This window comes from Pristiophorus japonicus, chromosome 5 (assembly GCF_044704955.1).
Source record: "Pristiophorus japonicus isolate sPriJap1 chromosome 5, sPriJap1.hap1, whole genome shotgun sequence".
In the NCBI taxonomy this organism is placed as follows: Eukaryota; Metazoa; Chordata; class Chondrichthyes; family Pristiophoridae; genus Pristiophorus; species Pristiophorus japonicus.
Window position 1 is genome coordinate 107,595,773 of NC_091981.1, and position 19,244 is coordinate 107,615,016.

At 42.3% G+C, this 19,244-nt stretch overlaps 1 protein-coding gene across 4 annotated transcripts in view; it reads left to right on the plus strand.

The window, feature by feature from the left end:
• Nucleotides 1-19,244, plus strand: part of chn2 (chimerin 2) — a 485,758-nt gene that overhangs the window by 424,405 nt on the left and 42,109 nt on the right. For all 4 annotated transcript variants that reach the window (XM_070880837.1, XM_070880839.1, XM_070880840.1 and 1 more), the window contains one exon: nucleotides 12,064-12,148. In XM_070880837.1, coding sequence (XP_070736938.1) covers nucleotides 12,064-12,148 — 85 coding nt within the window. The remainder of the gene's footprint in view (nucleotides 1-12,063; nucleotides 12,149-19,244) is intronic.

Sequence of the window (19,244 nt, forward strand, 5' to 3'; positions counted from 1 at the left end):
AGTAGACTGGGTCTTTACTCCTTGGAGTTCAGAAGGATGAGGGGTGATCTTATAGAAACATTTAAAATCATGAAAGGGATAGACAAGATAGAGGCAGAGAGGTTGTTTCCACTGGTAGGGGAGACTAGAACTAGGGGGCACAGCCTCAAAATACGGAGGAGCCAATTTAAAACCGAGTTAAGAAAGAATTTCTTCTCCCAAAGGGTTGTGAATCTGTGGCATTCTCTGCCCAAGGAAGCAGTTGAGCCTAGCTCATTGAATGTTTTCAAGTCAAAGATAGATAGATTTTTAACCAATAATGGAATTAAGGGTTACGGGGAGAGGGCGGGTAAGTGGAGCTGAGTCCACGACCAGATCAGCCATGATCTTATTTAATGGCGGAGCAGGCTCGAGGGGCTAGATGGCCTACTCCTGTTCCTAATTCGTATATTCTTATGTTCTTATGTTCTTACCCCACCGAGAGTACATTCTTTACTCTTGCTATCCTCATTGTTTCTTTCAAGTGGTGCTCAACATGGAGGAATACTTATTCATCAGCTGAGGGAGGGCGTTAGTTGGTAATCAGCAGGAGGTTTTCTTGCCAATGTTTGACCTGATGTCATGAGACTATATAGGGACATTGCATCCTCAGTCTTTTAAAAAAGTTAGTGGACAATGGAATCCATTTGACCCAGTTTAGACACACCAGTGAGCACTTTATTTTGACCAATCACAGAGTAGTAATGACAGTAGTTGTGAATGTCCTCCCAGTCGAATAAGTGTAGTGGTGGGGAGGAGAGGAAGAGGCGACACTAAAACAGGAGAAAGTGGGTATGAAATTATGAAGACTGCGGAAACTTTCCTCAATTAAAATGTAATATGAACCCAAATTGAATTTAGAATATCTCACTGGTGATTTCTTTCACGAAACTGTGGCAGATGGATTTCAATGCAAGTAAGTGGGAGGTCATCCATTTTGGATTCCCAAAAAATAGATACGTGTATTTTTTAAATGGTGAAAAGCTAGGAACAGTAAAGTCCAAAGAGATTCAGGGTTTCATATACATAGATCACTAAAGTGTAGTAGTCAGGTACAAAAAATAATGCAAAAGGCTAATGGAATGTTAGCCTTTATAACTAGAGAGCTGGAATATAAAGGGGAGGGAGTTTTGCTACAGCTATGCAAAGCCCTGGTTGGACCACATCTGGAGTATTGTGTACAGTTCTGGGCAACGTACCTTCGAAAGGATATATTGGCCTTGGAAGGAGTACAATGCAGATTCTTCAGAATGTTACCAGGACTGCAAAGCTTAAATTATGAGGAGAGATTACATAAACTAGGCTAGTATTCCCAGAATATAGAAGGTTAAGGGGTCATTTAATTGAGGTTTTTTGGATTTTGAAAGGAATTGGAGTAGATAAAGAGAAACTTTTTCCGCTAGTGGGAGAGTCTTGGACAAGGAGACATGACCTTAAAATCAAGCCAGGCCATTCAGGAGAGAAGTTAGGAAACACTTTTCATGCAAAGGGTAGTAGAAGTATGGGACACTCCCATACAAAAAGCAATCGATGCTAGCTCACTTAATAACTTTTAAATCTGAGATCAATAGATTTTTACTAGCCAAGTGTATTAAGGTATATGGAGTCAAGACAAGTGGATAAAGTTAAGATACAGATCAGCCATGATCTCATTGAATGGTGGAACAGGCTTGACTGGTTGGATGGCCTATTCTTGTTCCTCTGTTCCTCTGTCCCTATTTCAGAGATTGATAGCTCAAAAGTACTGCAGGCACATTGACTTCAAACAGTTTGCACAGAAATGAACAAAAGATAGGAGTCCTCCAGCATTGGTGCGATGCCCGCTTGCTATTCTGTGGGCACATGGCTAACTATAATTGTGCTGATAAGAAAATATGTTTCTATACCTTATTGGGTGTATTTTCCCACAATGCATTAAAACTCATTTAAAGCAGTGCACAGGGACCCCAAAACCTTGTTGTTAAAGCCTGTTGCAGCTGTTGAGCTGTAAAGTATTCTATTCCACCATGTTATATTAGGAGCATGTCCCTTAAAATATTTCTTTCTAGAGCTACCCAATGAACTAGTGAGAAGGATCCTTTATAGCACTAAGTGATACAGCCTAAAACGTCATCAATTCACCTCCTGACCTGTTAGTTGATCTCAGCCAGTGCAATAGTTTTGATGCTACAATTGATATCAATGGCTTAAGTGGGTTTGGGGTGCGGGGTTGGGAATCATCAGGTGGAGCATGTGCCACTTTGTATTACTGGTGACACAAACAATGCACTGAGACAGTTTGGACAATGATGTGCATTAAAATAAGGGAGTTCTGCCCCAAATGATTTTTAGTACACAAACTTATTTCATTCAGCCACCAGGCAATTTATTTTCCAGATGTTGTGTTATGCAATAAATCTTCCAGTTGCTTTCATTTCAATCACATTGTATCTTCCTACTTCCATCTGAGTGAAATGACATGTATGAGAATTTAGTACTCCACTCCTCAACCTGCTCTACTTTAAGTTTCTTTCTCAAACAAGAAATATCCAAAGAATTGATTAATGTTAAATCGAATACACAGAATAACTATTAAGTAGGAACATGTTTCAATGCAGTACAGAAAATTGGCAACCTTTATCAATGGCAACATACTCCAAGGTATTGATTGTCCTGTATGTAATATATTCCCAGCTACCTGTTTTTCTATTTTTCAGTGGTACCCATAACATGGCCAGGGACTATTCACAGCCAATATTCCCTTTGCCTGTGGCTGTCGCTTGACCTCCTGCTCAATGTGCCTTTTGGGCTTCCAAAGTTGCTGGAAGGTGGGAGATTGAGCCAGAATTCAGATTTTTTTTGGGATGGACCCATAAACCTCCCTCGTCTATATGGCTCAGTCAACAAAACACAAGGGTTTGGGAGGGACTCATCCAGTGACCAGCCAAGCCATCGGGGAAATCCCAGCTTTGCCTTGTACTGTATTTGTAGTACACTAAATGCTGCCAGCTGGGAATCAAATCTGGGATCTTCTGACTTGTATGGCTTAGTGGTGGGTCCTTTACCCAGGGGAATCCATTCGAGGAGCAGCTGCATTACACCTTAAGAGATAGCAGTGGCCTGCTACTATAAGCACTAAGCCCTTCACGTATCCTACACTTGCAGAACTGAATGGGCTTAGATCTTGTTGCTGATGCTGCTGATTAGAACGTAACAGCTGTATGTTTTAGGCCTAGACATTTGTTTTGTTCTAGCCTTATCGATGGACCTTGTAGTTTTATTTTCTTTCATTTATTTTATTTTAAGTTCTCTGGATAAAATTTAGCCATAGTTTTATTTTTGTTCCCAAAATGTTTTTGAATCAGATTTTAGTTTTATCATAGCATCTTAAACTACAGAAGGAGCCCATTGTGCCTGTGCCAGCTCTGTGAAAGAGCCATCTAATTAGTCCCACTCCCTTGCTCTTTCTGCATAGTCCTTTTTGCTCTATGTTTTTCTCCTCTGATCATTTTTTAGGTTTCACCCTTGGCTCAGTGGTAGCAGTCTAGCTTCAGAGTCAGAAGATTATGGTTCCAGCACATAATCTAGGTTGTTACTTTAATACAGTACTGGGAGAGCGCTGCACTGTCAAAAGTGGATGGAGAAGATCCCATGGTCCTATTCAAGATGATCAAGGGAATTCTTTCTGTCTCTATCCCTGTTTCTTTCTCTGACTTTCTCTTTCTCTCTCTCTATTTGAGAAAACTATTAGTCCTGTAATTTTTTTTCATATTCCTGTGGGTAAGTGTGTGGTGCAGATCTGCATCTCATCACTCAATTATACAGCACACTGACAGTGGCCCTTGAGCAACATTTTGGTCGGGATCATGGGCCTCAGTGAAAGATGACTGAGTACAACTGCTATATATAAAGTTCCTTTATCCCATAGGTATCTGTTGACCGCTATGCAATGCACTCCTAAATGACTGTTGTACAATATTTTGCATGTAGTCATATGGGCACAAATCATCTAGAATCACCAGAATAATTCTTTTTAAGCACATTCTACAGACAGCTTGATTTAGTAGTACCACCTTCACCTCTGAGTCAAAAGATTGAGGGTTCAAAGACGCACTACAGTACTTCAGAATATAATATAGGTTGACATGTCAGTGAAATACTGAGGCAGTACCACATTGTTGGTGGTGCCGTCTTTTAGATAAGATGTTAAACCTAAGCCAAGTCTGCCTTTTTAGGTGGATGCAAGCAATCCAATGACAGTATCTCATTACCATTTGTAGGACTTTGCTGTGCACAAATAGGCTGTTGCATTTTGTTGCCTTCATAACTTCAAAAAAAATAATTTGCTTTAAACTACTTTGGGATGCCCTGAGGAGGTGAAAGATGCTATAAATAATGCAAGTTCATTCTTTGCAATATAAATTCCTGAAATATTCATGTGTTTATAGTTTACTTTATTATAATGTCCATAGTATTAAATGTTTGTGTTTGAAAGCCTCCGCAGGGTTGGCATTCACAGGGTTAAAACAGTATTTTGGTAGATGGTATTTTATGATGAAAGGCAAGTTCTTCAAAATTCTATAATTGACTTTTCATGAATAACTGTATCACTCCCCTGTTACTGCCTTAACTCAGAAACAAAACAAGAAAAAATATAGCTGCCCTGAGACCAGACAATGATCTTCTGTATAGAATCTTAACATAGTTAGCATTTAATGTAATTTAGTCAGTAGACGTTATTGTTGCCTTCCTGCTGAGTTTCTTGCCTCTGGCTCTGACCCATGTAGATGATCAAGTTTATAAGGCTGCTATTACCAGGGCAAGAATGATAATATATATTAAAAAAACTATTTTTGTTTAAGAACTTGAAGGATTTGGTTCAATTACTAAACAAGCTAGGAGAAGAAAGCGTGTTATAGAACATAAGAACATAAGAAATAGGAGCAGGAGTAGGCCATACAGCCCCTCAAGCCTGCTCCCCATAACTCCTTATTCCCTTATCGTTTAAGAAACTGTCTATTTCTGTCTTAAATTTATTCAATGTCCCAGCTTCCACAGCTCTCTGAGGCAGCGAATTCCACAGATCCACAACCCTTTGAGAGAAGAAATTTCTCCTCCTCTCAGTTTTAAATGGGCAGCCCCTTATTCTAAGATTATGTCCTCTAGTTCTAGTCTCCCCTATCATTGGAAACATCCTCTCTGCATCCAGCTTGTCAAGCCCCTTCATAATCTTATACGTTTCGGTAAGATCACCTCTCATTCTTCTGTATTCCAATGAGTAGAGGCCCAAACTACTCAACCTTTCCTCATAAGTCAACCCCCTCATCTCCGGAATCAACCTAGTGAACCTTCTCGGAACTGCCTCCAAAGCTTCTCTTGATATGTGAAGAGAAAAAGATTAGTGAAGACAAACGTAGGTCCCTTGCAGTCAGAATCAGGTGAATTTATAATGGGGAACAAAGAAATGGTAGACCAATTGAACAAATACTTGGTTCTGTCTTCACGAAGGAAGACACAAATAACCTTCCAGAAGTACTAGGGGACCGAGGGTCTCGTGAGAAGGAGGAACTGAAGGATATCCTTATTAGGCAGGAAATTGTGTTAGGGAAATTGATGGGATTGAAGGCCGATAAATCCCCGGGGCCTGATAATCTGCATCCCAGAGTACTTAAGGAAGTGGTCCTAGAAATAGTGGATGCATTGGTGATCATTTTCTAACAGTGTATCGACTCTGGATCAGTTCCTATGGACTGGAGGGTAGCTAATGTAACACCACTTTTTAAAAAGGGAGGGAGAGAGAAAGCAGATAATTATAGACCGGTTAGCCTGACATCAGTGATGGGGAATATGTTGGAATCAATTATTAAATATGAAATAGCAGCGCATTTGGAAAGCAGTGACAGGATCGGTCCAAGTCAGCATGGATTTATGAAAGGGAAATCATGCTTGACAAATCTTCTGGAATTTTTTGAGGATTAACTAGTGGAGTAGACAAGGGAGAACCAGTGGATGTGGTGTATTTGGACTTGCAAAAGGCTTTTGACAAGGTCCCACACAAGTGATTGTTGTGCAAAATCAAAGCACATGGTATTGGGGGTAATATGCTGACGTGGATAGAGAACTGGTTGGCAGGCAGGAAGCAGAGAGTCGGGATAAACGGGTCCTTTTCAGAATGGCAGGCAGTGACTAGTGGAGTGCCGCAGGGCACAGTGCTGGGACCCCAGCTCTTTACAACATACATCAATGATTTGGATGAAGGAATTGAGTGTAATATCTCCAAGTTTGCAGATGACACTAAACTGGGTGGCGGTGTGAGCTGTGAGGAGGATGCTAAGAGGCTGCAGGGTGACTTGGACAGGTTAGGTGAGTGGGCAAATGCATGGCAGATGCAGTATAATGTGGATAAATGTGAAGTTATCCACTTTGGGGGCAAAAGCACGAAGACAGAATATTATCTGAATGGTGGCAGATTAGGAAAAGGGGAGGTGCAATGAGACCTGGGTGTCATGGTTCATCAGTCATTGAAAGTTGGCATACAGGTACAGCAGGCGGTGAAGAAGGTAAATGGTATGTTGGCCTTCATAGCTAGGGGATTTGAGTATAGGAGCAGGGAGGTCTTACTGCAGTTGTACAGGGCCTTGGTGAGGCCTCACCTAGAATATTGTGTTCAGTTTTGATCTCCTAATCTGAGGAAGGACGTTCTTGCTATTGAGGGAGTGCAGCGAAGGTTCACCAGATTGATTCCCGGGATGGCTGGACTGACATATGAGGAGAGACTGGATCAACTGGCCCTTTATACATTGGAGTTTAGAAGGATGAGAGGGGATCTCATAGAAACATACAAGATTCTGACGGGAAGGGACAGGTTAGATGCGGATAGATTGTTCCCGATGTTGTGGAAGTCCAGAACCAGGGGACACAGTCCTAGGATAAGGGGTAGGCCATTTAGGACTGAGATGAGGAGAAACTTCTTCACTGAGAGTTGTTAACCTGTGGAATTCCCTGCCGCAGAGAGTTGTTGATGCCAGTTCATTGGATATATTCAAGAGGGAGTTACATATGGCCCTTACGGCTAATGGGATCAAGGGTTATGGAGAGAAAGCAGGAAAGGGGTAGTGAGGGAATGATCAGCCATAACCTTATTGAATGGTGGTGCAGGCTCGAAGGGCTGAATGACCTACTCCTGCACTTATTTTTCTATGTTTCTATCCTTTCGTAAATATGGAAACCAAAACTGCACGCAGTAGTCTAGGTATGGCCTCACCAATACCCTGTACAACTGTAGCAAGACTTCCCTGCTTTTATACTCCTTCCCCTTTGCAATAAAGACCAAGATTCCATTGGCCTTCCTGATCACTTGCTATCCCTGCATAATATCCTTTTGTGTTTCATGCGCAAGTACACCCAGTTCCTGCTTTTGCAATCTTTCTCCATTTAAATAATAACTTGCTCTTTGATTTTTTTTTCTGCCAAAGTGCATGACCTCACACTTTCCAACATTATATTCCATCTGCCAAATTTTTGCCCACTCACTTAGCCTGTCTATGTCCTTTTGCAGATTTTTTTTGTGTCCTCCTCACACATTTCTTTTCCTCCCATCTTTCTATCGTCAACAAACTTGGCTACGTTCCACTCGGTCCCTTCTTCCAAGTCGTTAATATAGATTGTAAATAGCTGGGGTCCCAGCACTGATCCCTGCGGCACCCCACTAATTACTGGTTGCCAACCAGAGAATGAACTATTTATCCCAACTCTCTGTTTTCTGTTCGTTAGCCAATCCTCTATCCATGCTAATATATTATCCCCAACCCTGTGAACTTTTATCTTGTGCAGTAACCTTTTATGTGGCACCTTGTCAGATGCCTTCTGGAAGTCCAAATACACCACATCCACTGGTTCCCCTTTATCCACCCTGTTCGTTACATCCTCACAAGAATCCCAGCAAATTTGTTAAACATGACTTCCCCTTCATAAATCCATGCTGACGCTGCCTGACTCTCAACTTTGTTTTAAATTTAACAGGACTGGATTTTCCTCCAGAAATCTGCCCATTTGCACGCAGTGTTCAAGTGTTCGTGAGAGGAAAATTGAATGGGGTAACTTGCTACCAAATTCTTTTTCCCGAAACTGCAGCATTAATTTTTCTGCTCCCAAAGTGATGGATGACTTCAACCACTGCATCCTCACCCCACTATATGCAAATGACAGCAGATTTGGGGATTATTCCCACAGGAACATAAATGTCTTCTGAGGAAAAATTTGATAAATATTTGAAGCAGATGATGATACAGGGCTATGGAGAGCTTGCAGGTCAGTGGGATTACTCAAAAAAACTGCAGATGTTGGAAATCTGAAACAACAGAAGCTACTGGAATCACTCAGCAGGTCAACTAACGTCAGGTATAATCCTTTGAGTGCTGCTGAAGGGTTATACCTAAAACATTCGTTCCTTTACAGATTCTGCCTGACGTGTTGGGTGTTAGCAGTAATTTCCTGTTTTTGTTGCAGTGGGATTAGTTTATGGTTTTCTCTAGCGAAGAGCTGGCACAGATATGCTGCGCCCAATGATTTAATTCTGTGCTGTAAACTCCAGTAGTTCTTTTAGGGGCTACAGCATCACTGAACTACCCCCAATCCCCCACCCCTCCCCACCCCAGCTCCATTCAAGAGGTGGATCGTCTAAAGAGGGCACTAATCGCGCTGGCAGTGCACCTTGAAGGTGCACCCAGGAAAATTGGGATGGTTCTCAGTGTACGTTTGATGTATTTTCTCTGGCAATGCATCCACCATGGAGAAAATCTAGCCCGCAATGTTCTCCACAAATAATTAACTAGAACCCAAGGATTATCATTTACAAATAGCAGTAAGATTGTATAGGCATTATAAAAATTTTTTTGCCTAAGATACCTATTTTTTAAAATGACTAATGCTGACTGCCAAAATTCTTTTCAAGATTATATAATGTAATATTTTGAATTTGTTTTATTAAGGAAATCTTTGACGTATTTGAGAAACCACAAACCTGCCTGACGAAAAATAGTTTTGGCTGTTTCAGATAATGTTTGAGTTTCCCATACTACATTCCCATACTATTTCACTTGCATCTCTATTCAAAGCTGCATGCACTCTGCATGTTCCCAAACTACATGCTAGGTTCTAGCTAATTTAATCAAGAAATTAAAAGAAAATCTTCTATACTTCCTTGTAGGAAGTTGCCACATTTTGCATAATGGTACTTTTTGCACTTTTGTTTCCTGGGGCTAGACTTTCCCAAGAGCCCCTCAACCCCCCAGATTGCCACCCAGAAAAACCGCTAATGTTTTGCAAGTAATGCTGGCGAGAATTTCCATATTTAAGGTAAAAATAATCGCCCAGCGAGAAAATGGATCTTGCACCAGTATTCTCAACGGTTAAAGGCAAAACTAGGTGAAATGGGCGGTGCTTAAAATGTTTGTAAAAATTTACTACGAGGCTGCGGTTGGGCCTAGGGAGGGGGGAACATTTTTTTTAAACTTTCACTTAAAAAAAAAAGTTTAACGACATCCCCAAGATAGTTTTATAGTTAGTCGCGTTTTACAATTTAAAAAAAAAATAAAGAACCATTAACTTACCTTTCTTTGCAGAGTACTCACCTACCGCCCTGTTTAAGCAGCTTACGCAGGGCGGTTCCCTCGGCGATCTGGACGGGCTTCTGTTGAGGCCAAACTTACGTCCTGTCGATTTTCTTGCCGTTGCTCATCGCTGGTTTGCTCCCAGCGGGCGCTTCAAGATGTGGGCGGTACCATTCAAAAACTAAGGGGGAAACTTTCGCCAGGCGGTTTCTCTCCCAAAAACAGCTGTAGTGCCGAGAAAACCGCCGAAAATGAAGGTGAAAGTCTCCCCCCTGGTCTATAATACTATTGTAGTGCCAGAATCCATCAGCACAGTGCAAACAAAAGTCATTTCACTAATTCATGAAAAACAAATCAATGAGAAATTTTATAAAATTTGTATTAATATTTTATTTTACCATTGCAACAATGAGTATTGTTTTATTGGTGGTGTCACATTATAGAACATCCTAAGGATGCCAAGGTATGGATGCCAATTTAAAGCCAAGTCTGGTTTATTACTGGTGTCAAAGTAGTCTCCAGCTGTTGGTTTTAGTCAGTAAAATTGCTAATGTTACGGGCTCAGCATTACATTCATTACCAGTGCCAGTGCAAATATGGTAAATCATAAATGCTTGTATGAAATTAGTATTATAAATATGCCAGTCAGCACTCAGCTCAATACAGGTTTCATACTGATATAACATTGCAAGTATAAGCAGGGCTTGCAAATGACATTTTCACTGCCTGATCCAGTGCCAATCCAGATTTAGAACAGCTGTGGTTTCTAATCCTTACTGCCTAACTTCATTCAGGCCACGCCCATTCAGCATTTCTAAATTGCTGAATGTATTACTGTGACTGAGCAGAGCTCCAGGAAACACCTGAAGACAATTCAGTTTTGCACAGCTTTGAAGTTACATTCTGAAAACTTTGGTGATATTATGCTGTACTTGTGGTGCAGTTTTGGCACTAGTACTGCAAGGAAACTTTCATTGTGTTGGCTTCAAAGTGCAATACAGTATTGGCAGTGCAAGATTGGTCAGTCCCATCAGTACTGATAGAATCGTGATTACCTCCTAAAGATGGCCTTGCATCATTTTAACTCTCCGTTCACAGTATAACTTCAGCTGGAGAAAACCCCAGATTTTCTTCAACGGCAGGATCATTGCTGGAAGTGGCATGGGTGAGATTTTCAATCTCACTGTGTCTGCTTTGTCTCGCCTTCCTGGATCGAGATTCATCTGTATTCTCGGCCAACTCGCAGTGCTGCTGGTGCTCTTCAGTGGGAGTCTGAGCAGAAAGCAGCGCAATATTTTGTAATGACTGCCATGTCCCACTCCAAAATTAGTGAAGGCCAAAGTACATGTGGACATTGTCACCACCTCAATGACAATTGGACCCTGCCATGTGTTCTCTCTGCCTTCCCAACCATCACCATCAGATTACCTCCATGCTATAGGCCTCTGAACAGGCAGCTAAGGTGCTTCCAATATGTAAATACACCCCCAGAAAAGTATTGCATGAAATAAATGTGACACAATAGTGTGTGTAATCGTTAGGGTACTGGATGAGGGCTGTGAGTTCAGATTCCACCGTGGTAAGTAGTTGAGCTGAATTCAATAAATCTGATTTTGAAAAAAAATATGTATCACCAGAAATAATGAGCATGAAATAATATCCTTCAGGTAAAAAGACCTGGCCTAGCCTAAATGTGACTCCTGTTCCACATAGCATGGTTGACTCTTAAGTGGCCCAGTAAGTCACTTGGTTGTGCAGGCAGCTATTGCCTCAGATGGCTGCCACCAGCACCTCAGAGCTATTAGGTATGCGAAATAAACAGAACTTAGTCAACATCATGCAAATTGTTTTTTTTTAAACATTGAACTATGCATGTGCACTAAAGATAAGAAAAACACTTGCTGAAAATCTGAACTAAAAATGTAAACTGTTGGAATAGCACTGCAGATTGGCCATCATCTGAAGGAGAAAGCTAGGTTCATCCTTCATGAAAAATGAATGATGCAGAGTCTGTGAGAATATCATTGGAACTATACGTAATCTCTCTGACATCCAATAATAAAGATCACTTTATAAAGTGTAATATTAAACATGTCATTACTTTGACAATCCTGCATGAATAACCCGATATCGGTTAATGTGAATATGTTCAGTCATTCTTGCAAGTAGGAAAGTTAATTTTGTTGATCAGTTTCACATCTTATCTGCTTGTGACCAGTCTAAACCAAGGTGCTGTGAAAAGAATTGTTAGGCACAAAAAAAGCACTATTGTTAAAAAAAAATGTTTCTCTCAGGGCCAGCTGTGAAAAAGCAAAGATAAAGAACCCTGGTCCTATAAAGACAGTTTCAAATGTTGATCCCTACTGTGTGCTTTGTGACCAGTGCTTTTGTGTGTTCCATCTGTCAGGCCATCTGGCTGCAGCCTCATTTCTTTATTCACCTTTTTGTTTTTCAGGTCCATACATTCAGAGGTCCTCACTGGTGTGAATACTGTGCCAACTTTATGTGGGGCCTGATTGCTCAGGGAGTGAGGTGTTCAGGTAGAGTCTTATTTTGTTTTGTGTATTTTGGCAATGTTCTTTAAGCCCCATTCAAAACAAACACTCATCAGTCATTAATTATAGCTTTGCAATGCAGTGGACCATGTTAACTTTCCAATGAAAATGTTTAAATATCATCATTGATTTAGGTAGAAATTTTCAACTCGTGTTTCTAAGGAAGAAAGGTGAAACCAGATTCGGGCTCACCCAAACATCTCCTTGGCATCTCCTCGACAACATCCTCGAGTGTATGCTGAAAAATCAAAGGTGTATTTTAATCAGTTACTGGAGGTGCTTTTAAATAAGGTGGATTCTCCTAATGCAAACTTGTAAATATATACCTGGCTGTGCCTAGAATAATAATACAAATAACTTTTTTTTTACGGGCAACAATGTGGAAACAATTAAAATGTTTCAAGCTTCCTGTTTCAGATTGCTATGATTTATATTCTGTGTTCTAAACAAGCCTAGGGCCCTTTCTGTGTATATTATCTACTTTTTTCAGAGTTCTAAAGACCACATGGCAACTTTTAATTTTTATGACCTGCACATCTCAATGCGCTTTTACATATTTACTACCTCTTCGGTGTAACCACGTTCATTTCAATTTTAACTATTCTGTGTTGCTGTGAGAGTTAACTCCTTGTTGATCATTTTATGGCTAGAAGAGCAAGTATACTCACCAAATGTAGGATGTTACTGGTATGACTAGTAATAGTTACCTGGATTGTTGGACAATTTTAGGCCCATCGTGCAAGAGGTTTTACACCTCAAACTTAGTGAGGCCCATAGGTCAAACATAGTTGCTGGATCGTTTTACCCAACCATCAATGCAATCTACTGACCTATCTCAAGAAGGTGAGGAATGTCCAACGCCTCACCGCCGCTGCCCTTACCTCAGGGCCTCTTCCCCAGCCCGCCCGAGCACCACCTCGGCGAGGCCCGCCTGAACACCTCCGCGGGGCCCCGCACGACAACACCCTCGGCAGGACCCGCCCGACGGCAACTTCCTTGGCGGGGCCCACCTGCACACCTCCTCGGTGGGGCCCCGCCCAACAGCAACCTCCTCGGCGGGGCCCTCCCGATGACATCCTCCTTGGCGGGGCCGGACGGCCCGAATAGCTCCTCGGCGGGATCCCCCCCCCCCTCCACTGACGTTCCGAAATCCGGAAATACCTGAACCTGGGCTCGCGTGTTTCCAGATTTGTGACGTCAGAAAGCAAATCGAAAGTCTGGAATCCAGACCTGAGGGTTCCGGATTTTAGGCGCTGCATCTGTAATACAGAAGTCTCTTATTTTTTTCACATTTTTTTTTACATCTTAACCTTCTTCATTGGAAGTACAGATCTAATTAAATGAATAAAGTGGATCTTATTCTACAACAATGTAGCATGAGACTATCCTTAATGAAGTGCTACCCATATTTTGTTTGAATAAACAAATGCATCATTCTCAACTCATGTATAGGAGCAACTCATACATTCAGTACTCGGTACACTGAAAGAGACAACATTGATCTAATTGATGGCTGACTAATGCAACACATACAGAATTTCAGAATGCCCTTGGACGAGAACAGACCAGTTTCCTTCAAGGGCTCAGTGAGTTTATCCAGTGATTAGCTCGGCTACATAGGACAGAATGGTTCAAGGTTCAATCCCTGGCCTGTGCTGAGTTAGTTGATCTCAAATCAGTTGTAAGTGCACATGTGGCCTCAATACACCTGGCCTATCGAAGGGAACATTACCGTGAGTTATTGATCCTGATACTATTCAGCTGCCCCATCGAAATGTGGGTGAGGACAGTATTAAGCTCAGTGGTGGTGCCCCCTCAGTCGAATTGCTTGCCAGCACTCACCGTCAAGCTCAAAAATGAATAATGTAAGCTTGATGAGGTTACCAGAGGGCAATCAGTACTGCAGCAAGGAATGAATGCCTACAGCAGGGAAGTGGAGTAAATTAATGAGGATAACAAAATAGCACACATGAAAGTAGCATTATTAACAATTTTGAAAGTGTAAATAAGTTGAAAGTGCATTAAAGATATTGGTTTAAATCACATTCAAGAGTGTATTACAAGGAGGTAATTTGGGGATGAAATAACTGGCTTATCAACACACCAACCCTCAGATGTCTTCATTGGAATGCAATTTGAGTATGTGATTCTCTATAATTTATATAAATATAGTCATTTTTAAAATATTTTCCATGATCAGTTTATAGTTCTATTTTGGTGGGGTGGAGCATGCTGTAGTGTACAGCAACACAAGCTGTCACTTGTGACTACATAGTAAGGCTAGAAATACTAATAGAATTTATTTTACTGTTTGACATAAGGAGATGCCATAACTTCTGTTATACCCCAAGTAATATTAAGGTAGTACGTCATTACATAGCCAGTGGATGATGATAACTGCAAAACTAAAGTCGTAATAGTTCATATCAAAGATCATTCTTTTAACAGTTTTTCCTAAATGACATCATCAGTTCCTTCAGCAGTGACACCTTGTGAGTTTGCCCTGATGTTTGTCCCACAGCCTTAATAGCTGTGAATTTCCACATTATTCAGCTTGTAAAATATCACTGTCAACCTGCGTTAAAGTAACCTTGACAGTATGGTCAGACATAACTGTATCAACTCATTTTATTACTGTTTAAATCCAGCCACAACCAACAAAACAAACCGAGGTAACTAAGAAATACAAATATGTCAAAAGCAATTGTTTTGAGCACTGAACATGTTGCCACACCTAAATAGGTTTTAGAAACATAATTGAAGTTTAAAACAAAGTACTAATTATTCGTCGATTTTGCAGTCGGGTTTTTGGTGCTATTTCAGCTTTTTTGCCGAAAACCTGGTCGGTGGAAAATCCAGAGAAGTTTTGTGGCGGTGCTTTTCAAATACCACTGGAGAGAGGAGCGCCGCTGTGCAAGACTCGAAATGTCGCTTTCGCCAAAAATTTGGCTCTGATCGCACCCATATTTAGGACCATAAAAAGTGCCAAAGCAAAAGCTGTGTTGCAGCCCTTGATGCAGCGGTAAGTATGAAGACCTGCAAAAAAGGTAAGTTAAAGTTTTTATTTTTTAATTCTTTTGCAGCGATTCGCTAGATAAGTGTCATGTAAATGTTTTGTGAATTTTTTTTCCAATGTATTTTCAGGTTTTTCCACCCTCCCTAGTCCCAACTCGCAGCGGTATCAGCCTCAGACTAAAGTTGGCGAGGATCGCAGTTTGCGCCGCGAATCCTCCTGCAACGTCGATTTTTGCCGCTGCACAAATTAAAGCTTGAATTTACGCCCTCATAGCGATAGCGATAATTTTGCCAAAAAAATACAATTATCGGCAAGAACTGAATTTCTTGCCTTTAGTATTGCAATGCCATCACCGAGGACCAATGCCTTCTGCCTAAAAGGTTTCATAATGTGATTTAACAATCTTCTCCATAATTATGTAAATTATGTTCTGTGTTTCGTAATTCTTGCAGCTTTTGGCTTGTTTCTGTGTGGAAAGATTAGCCTCAGTAGGAGAAAACAACCATTTTGTTAATATCTTTTTTGAGCGGAGATTACTTTTAATATTAGCGTAATGATTAATCGACAATAACAACTTGTATTTATATAGCGCCTTAAACATAGTGAAACGTCCCCAGGTGTTTCACAGGAGTGTTATGAGATTAAAAAATTGATACTGAGCCGCATAAGGAGAAATTAGGGCAGATGACCAAAAGCTTGGTCAAAGAGGTAGATTTTAAGGAACATCTTGAAGGAGGAAAGAGAGGTACAGAGGCGGAGAGTTTTAGGCAGGGAATTCCAGAGTTGAGGTTCTAGGCTACAGAAGGCATGACCATCAATGCTTGAGTGATTATAATCAGGGATGCTCAAGAGGGCAGAACTAGATGAGCACAGATATCTTGTGGGTGTGGGGTGGGGGGGGGGGGGAAGCTGGAGGATATTACAGAGATAGAGAGGGGTGAGGCCATGGAAGGACTTGAAAACAAGGATGATCATTTTGAAATTGAGGTGTTGCTTAACCGGGAGCCAATGTAGGTCAACGAGCACAGGAGTGATGAGTGAGCGGGACTTGGTGTGAGTTAGGACCCGGGCAGCCGAATTTTAGATCACCTCTAGTTTATGTAGGGTAGAATGTGGGAAGTCAGCCAAGAGTGCATTAGAATAGTCGTCTAGAGGTAACAATGGCATGGATGAGGGCTTCAGTAGCAGACGAGCTGAGGAAAGGGTGGAGACAGGTGATGTTGCGGAAGCGGTAATAGGCGGTCTTAGTTATGCTGTGGATATGTGGTCGAAAGCTAATTTCAGGGTCAAATATGACACCAAGGTTGCGAACAGTCTGGTTGAGCCTCAGACAGAAGTTGAGGAGAGCGATGGAGTCAGTGGCTAGGGAACCGAGTTTGTGGTGGAGTCCGAAAACAATGGTATCGGTCTTTCCCGTATTCAATTGGAGAAATTTTCTGCTCACGGACGGTGGAGAGGTCCAGAGAGAGGTCTAGTGAGGTAGAGCAGAGTGTCATCAGCGTACATGTGGAAACTGACAGTGTTTTCGGATGATGTCGCCAAGGCGTAACATGTAGATGAGAAATAGGAGCGGGCAAAGGATAGATCCTTGCAAGACACCAGAGGTAATGATCGGGGGTGGGAAGAGAAGCTGTTGCAGGTGATTCTCTGGGTGCGATTAGATAGATAAGAATGTAACCAGGTGAGTGCAATCCCACCCAGTTGGATGATGGTGGAGGGGTGTTGGCGAAGGATAGAGTGGTCAACCCTGTCACAGGCTGCAGACAAGTCAAGAAGGATGATGACGATGTCATTTGTGACTTTGATGACAGCTGTTTCAGTATTGTGGCCAGTGCGGAAACCGGATTGGAGGGATTCAAACATGGAATTGCGGGAAAGATGTGCACACATTTGAAAGGCGACAACACATTTAAGGACTTTGGAGAGGAAAGGGAGGTTGGAGATGGAGCGGTAGTTTGCAAGGACGGAGGGATTGAGGGTTGGTTTTTTGAGGAGAGAGGTGATGACGACAGATTTGAGGGAGAGGGGGACAGTACCCAAGGAGAGAGAACCGTTAACAATGTCAGCTAATATGGGAGCCAGAAAAGGAAGTTGGAGGGGTCAGCAGTTTGGTGGGAAGAAGTCAAGTGAGCAGGAAATGGGTCTCATGGACAGGATGAGCTTGTAACGGTCATGAAGGGAGATCGGAGAGAAATTGGAGAAAGATGTGAGTTCAGAGCTAAGGGATCCTTAGAGGAATTTTGACCTGTTGGGTTAGGGGAAGGAAGGGAAGAGGCAGAGGCAGCCAAATGGATGGTATCAATCTTAGTGACAAAGAAGTCCATGAGCTCCTCACACTTATTGTCAGAGGTGAGGGTGGAGACTGGGGGGAGAAGGATTTAAAAAGACAGTTTCACAACTGTCTTAAAAAAAATCTTTAAACTCGCAACCGAATTTCTGAGCTAGAATATTTTGCTTTCTTGATCATCAATTCACTCAGGGGTTGCTTCTTACAAGTAACTCATCCAACAGAAGATACTAGACTTTCTGTTTTCAGCCATTTCTCAGAGCACGAATAATTCAGAATTCGGGTCAATATGTATTTTTCATAAACTACACCTTGCAAAACGAGAAATGTCTGAAATACATTGATTGTGAGATAAATGCCCCGATATTTACAGGGCGGCGGAGAGGGAATTCATATGTTCGCGTTCGGATATAGCGCTGTAACGGAAATGAAAAGTCACTTCTACTTTTACTGAATCAAAGTTCCCTGTTGATTTATTCAACTGCGTTTACTGCTGTTATCCAGAATTGCAGCCTCCCTCTCTGTGGCCCCTGATGCTCTTGCCAGCTCCCTCCCTCTCCACCCCCCCCAACCTCTCCGTTGATTTGCTTGCAGTCTCTCCGTTGAGTCCCGATGCCGCCCAGTTCATTCGCTCCCGCCCCTAGCCCAGGCCGAGTGGCCTCCCAGTGCATTCTCCCACCCCTAGCCCAGGCCGAGTGGCCTCCCAGTGCATTCTCCCACCCCTAGCCCAGGCCGAGTGGCCTCCCGGTGCATTGTCCTGCCTCTAGTCCAGGCTGAGTGGCCTCCCGATGCATTGTCCTGCCTCTAGTCCAGGCTGAGTGGCCTCCCGATGCGTTGTCCTGCCCTTAGCCCAGGCCGAGTGGCCTCCCGGTGCGTTGTCCTGCCTCTAGTCCAGGCTGAGTGGCCTCCCGATGCGTTGTCCTGCCCTTAGCCTAGGCCGAGTGGCCTCCCAGTGCATTCTCCCACCCTTAGCCCAGGCCGAGTGGCCTCCCAGTGCATTCTCCCACCCTTAGCCCAGGCCGAGTGGCCTCCCAGTGCATTCTCCCACCCCTAGCCCAGGCCGAGTGGCCTCCTGCACCGACCTGCAGCCTTTTCGGGCTGAGTGCAGAAAGGTGAATTGCAGTTTGAAGATGAAGGTAGGACATTAACTTTTTATTTCTTATAGAAGTGTTAGTAGTTCTTGTTTGCAAACATTGCTAAGTGTAAGGCTTTGTTGGCTTAGGTCCAGGTCCTCTCCACTTTCCGCCACTATCCCAGGCCGTAATAACCTCCGCTGTACTTACCTGCGCCGATTTCTTTATCTCTCTGCAAGGGTTTTCTCAAGTGGCCACAGACGTTGGCCTAAGTAGAAATGGAGCAACTATTAGCGGGCCAAAGTTGCCTAAATGGGCAGAACTGGCATAGGTGGCTGGTAATGTTCCTTTTTGAGAAAAAAAAGTAACCTTAAAAAAAGTAACTAAGTGAGTTACGCTGGTGCAAATTGATTGAGGAAACTGGGGATTTTTAAGTTACGCCAGAAAAAGCAGCCTACTCCAGAAAAGAACGGAGCAACTCCTGGCCAAAATTGACTTTGTTCCTTCTGATCCAGAGACTGTACTTTTAGAACAATCTGACCTCGCAGATTTGTTTGACTAAGAGATTAAAAATGACCTTGCTTGTGGTAATCTGTTTACTGGATTATAAGCAGTGCTACAACAGTCACTTTGGAATGACAGCTATCAAATTCAGATCAGATTTTAATTAAATAGAAATATGAAATACAAAAAAAAGCTCAAATT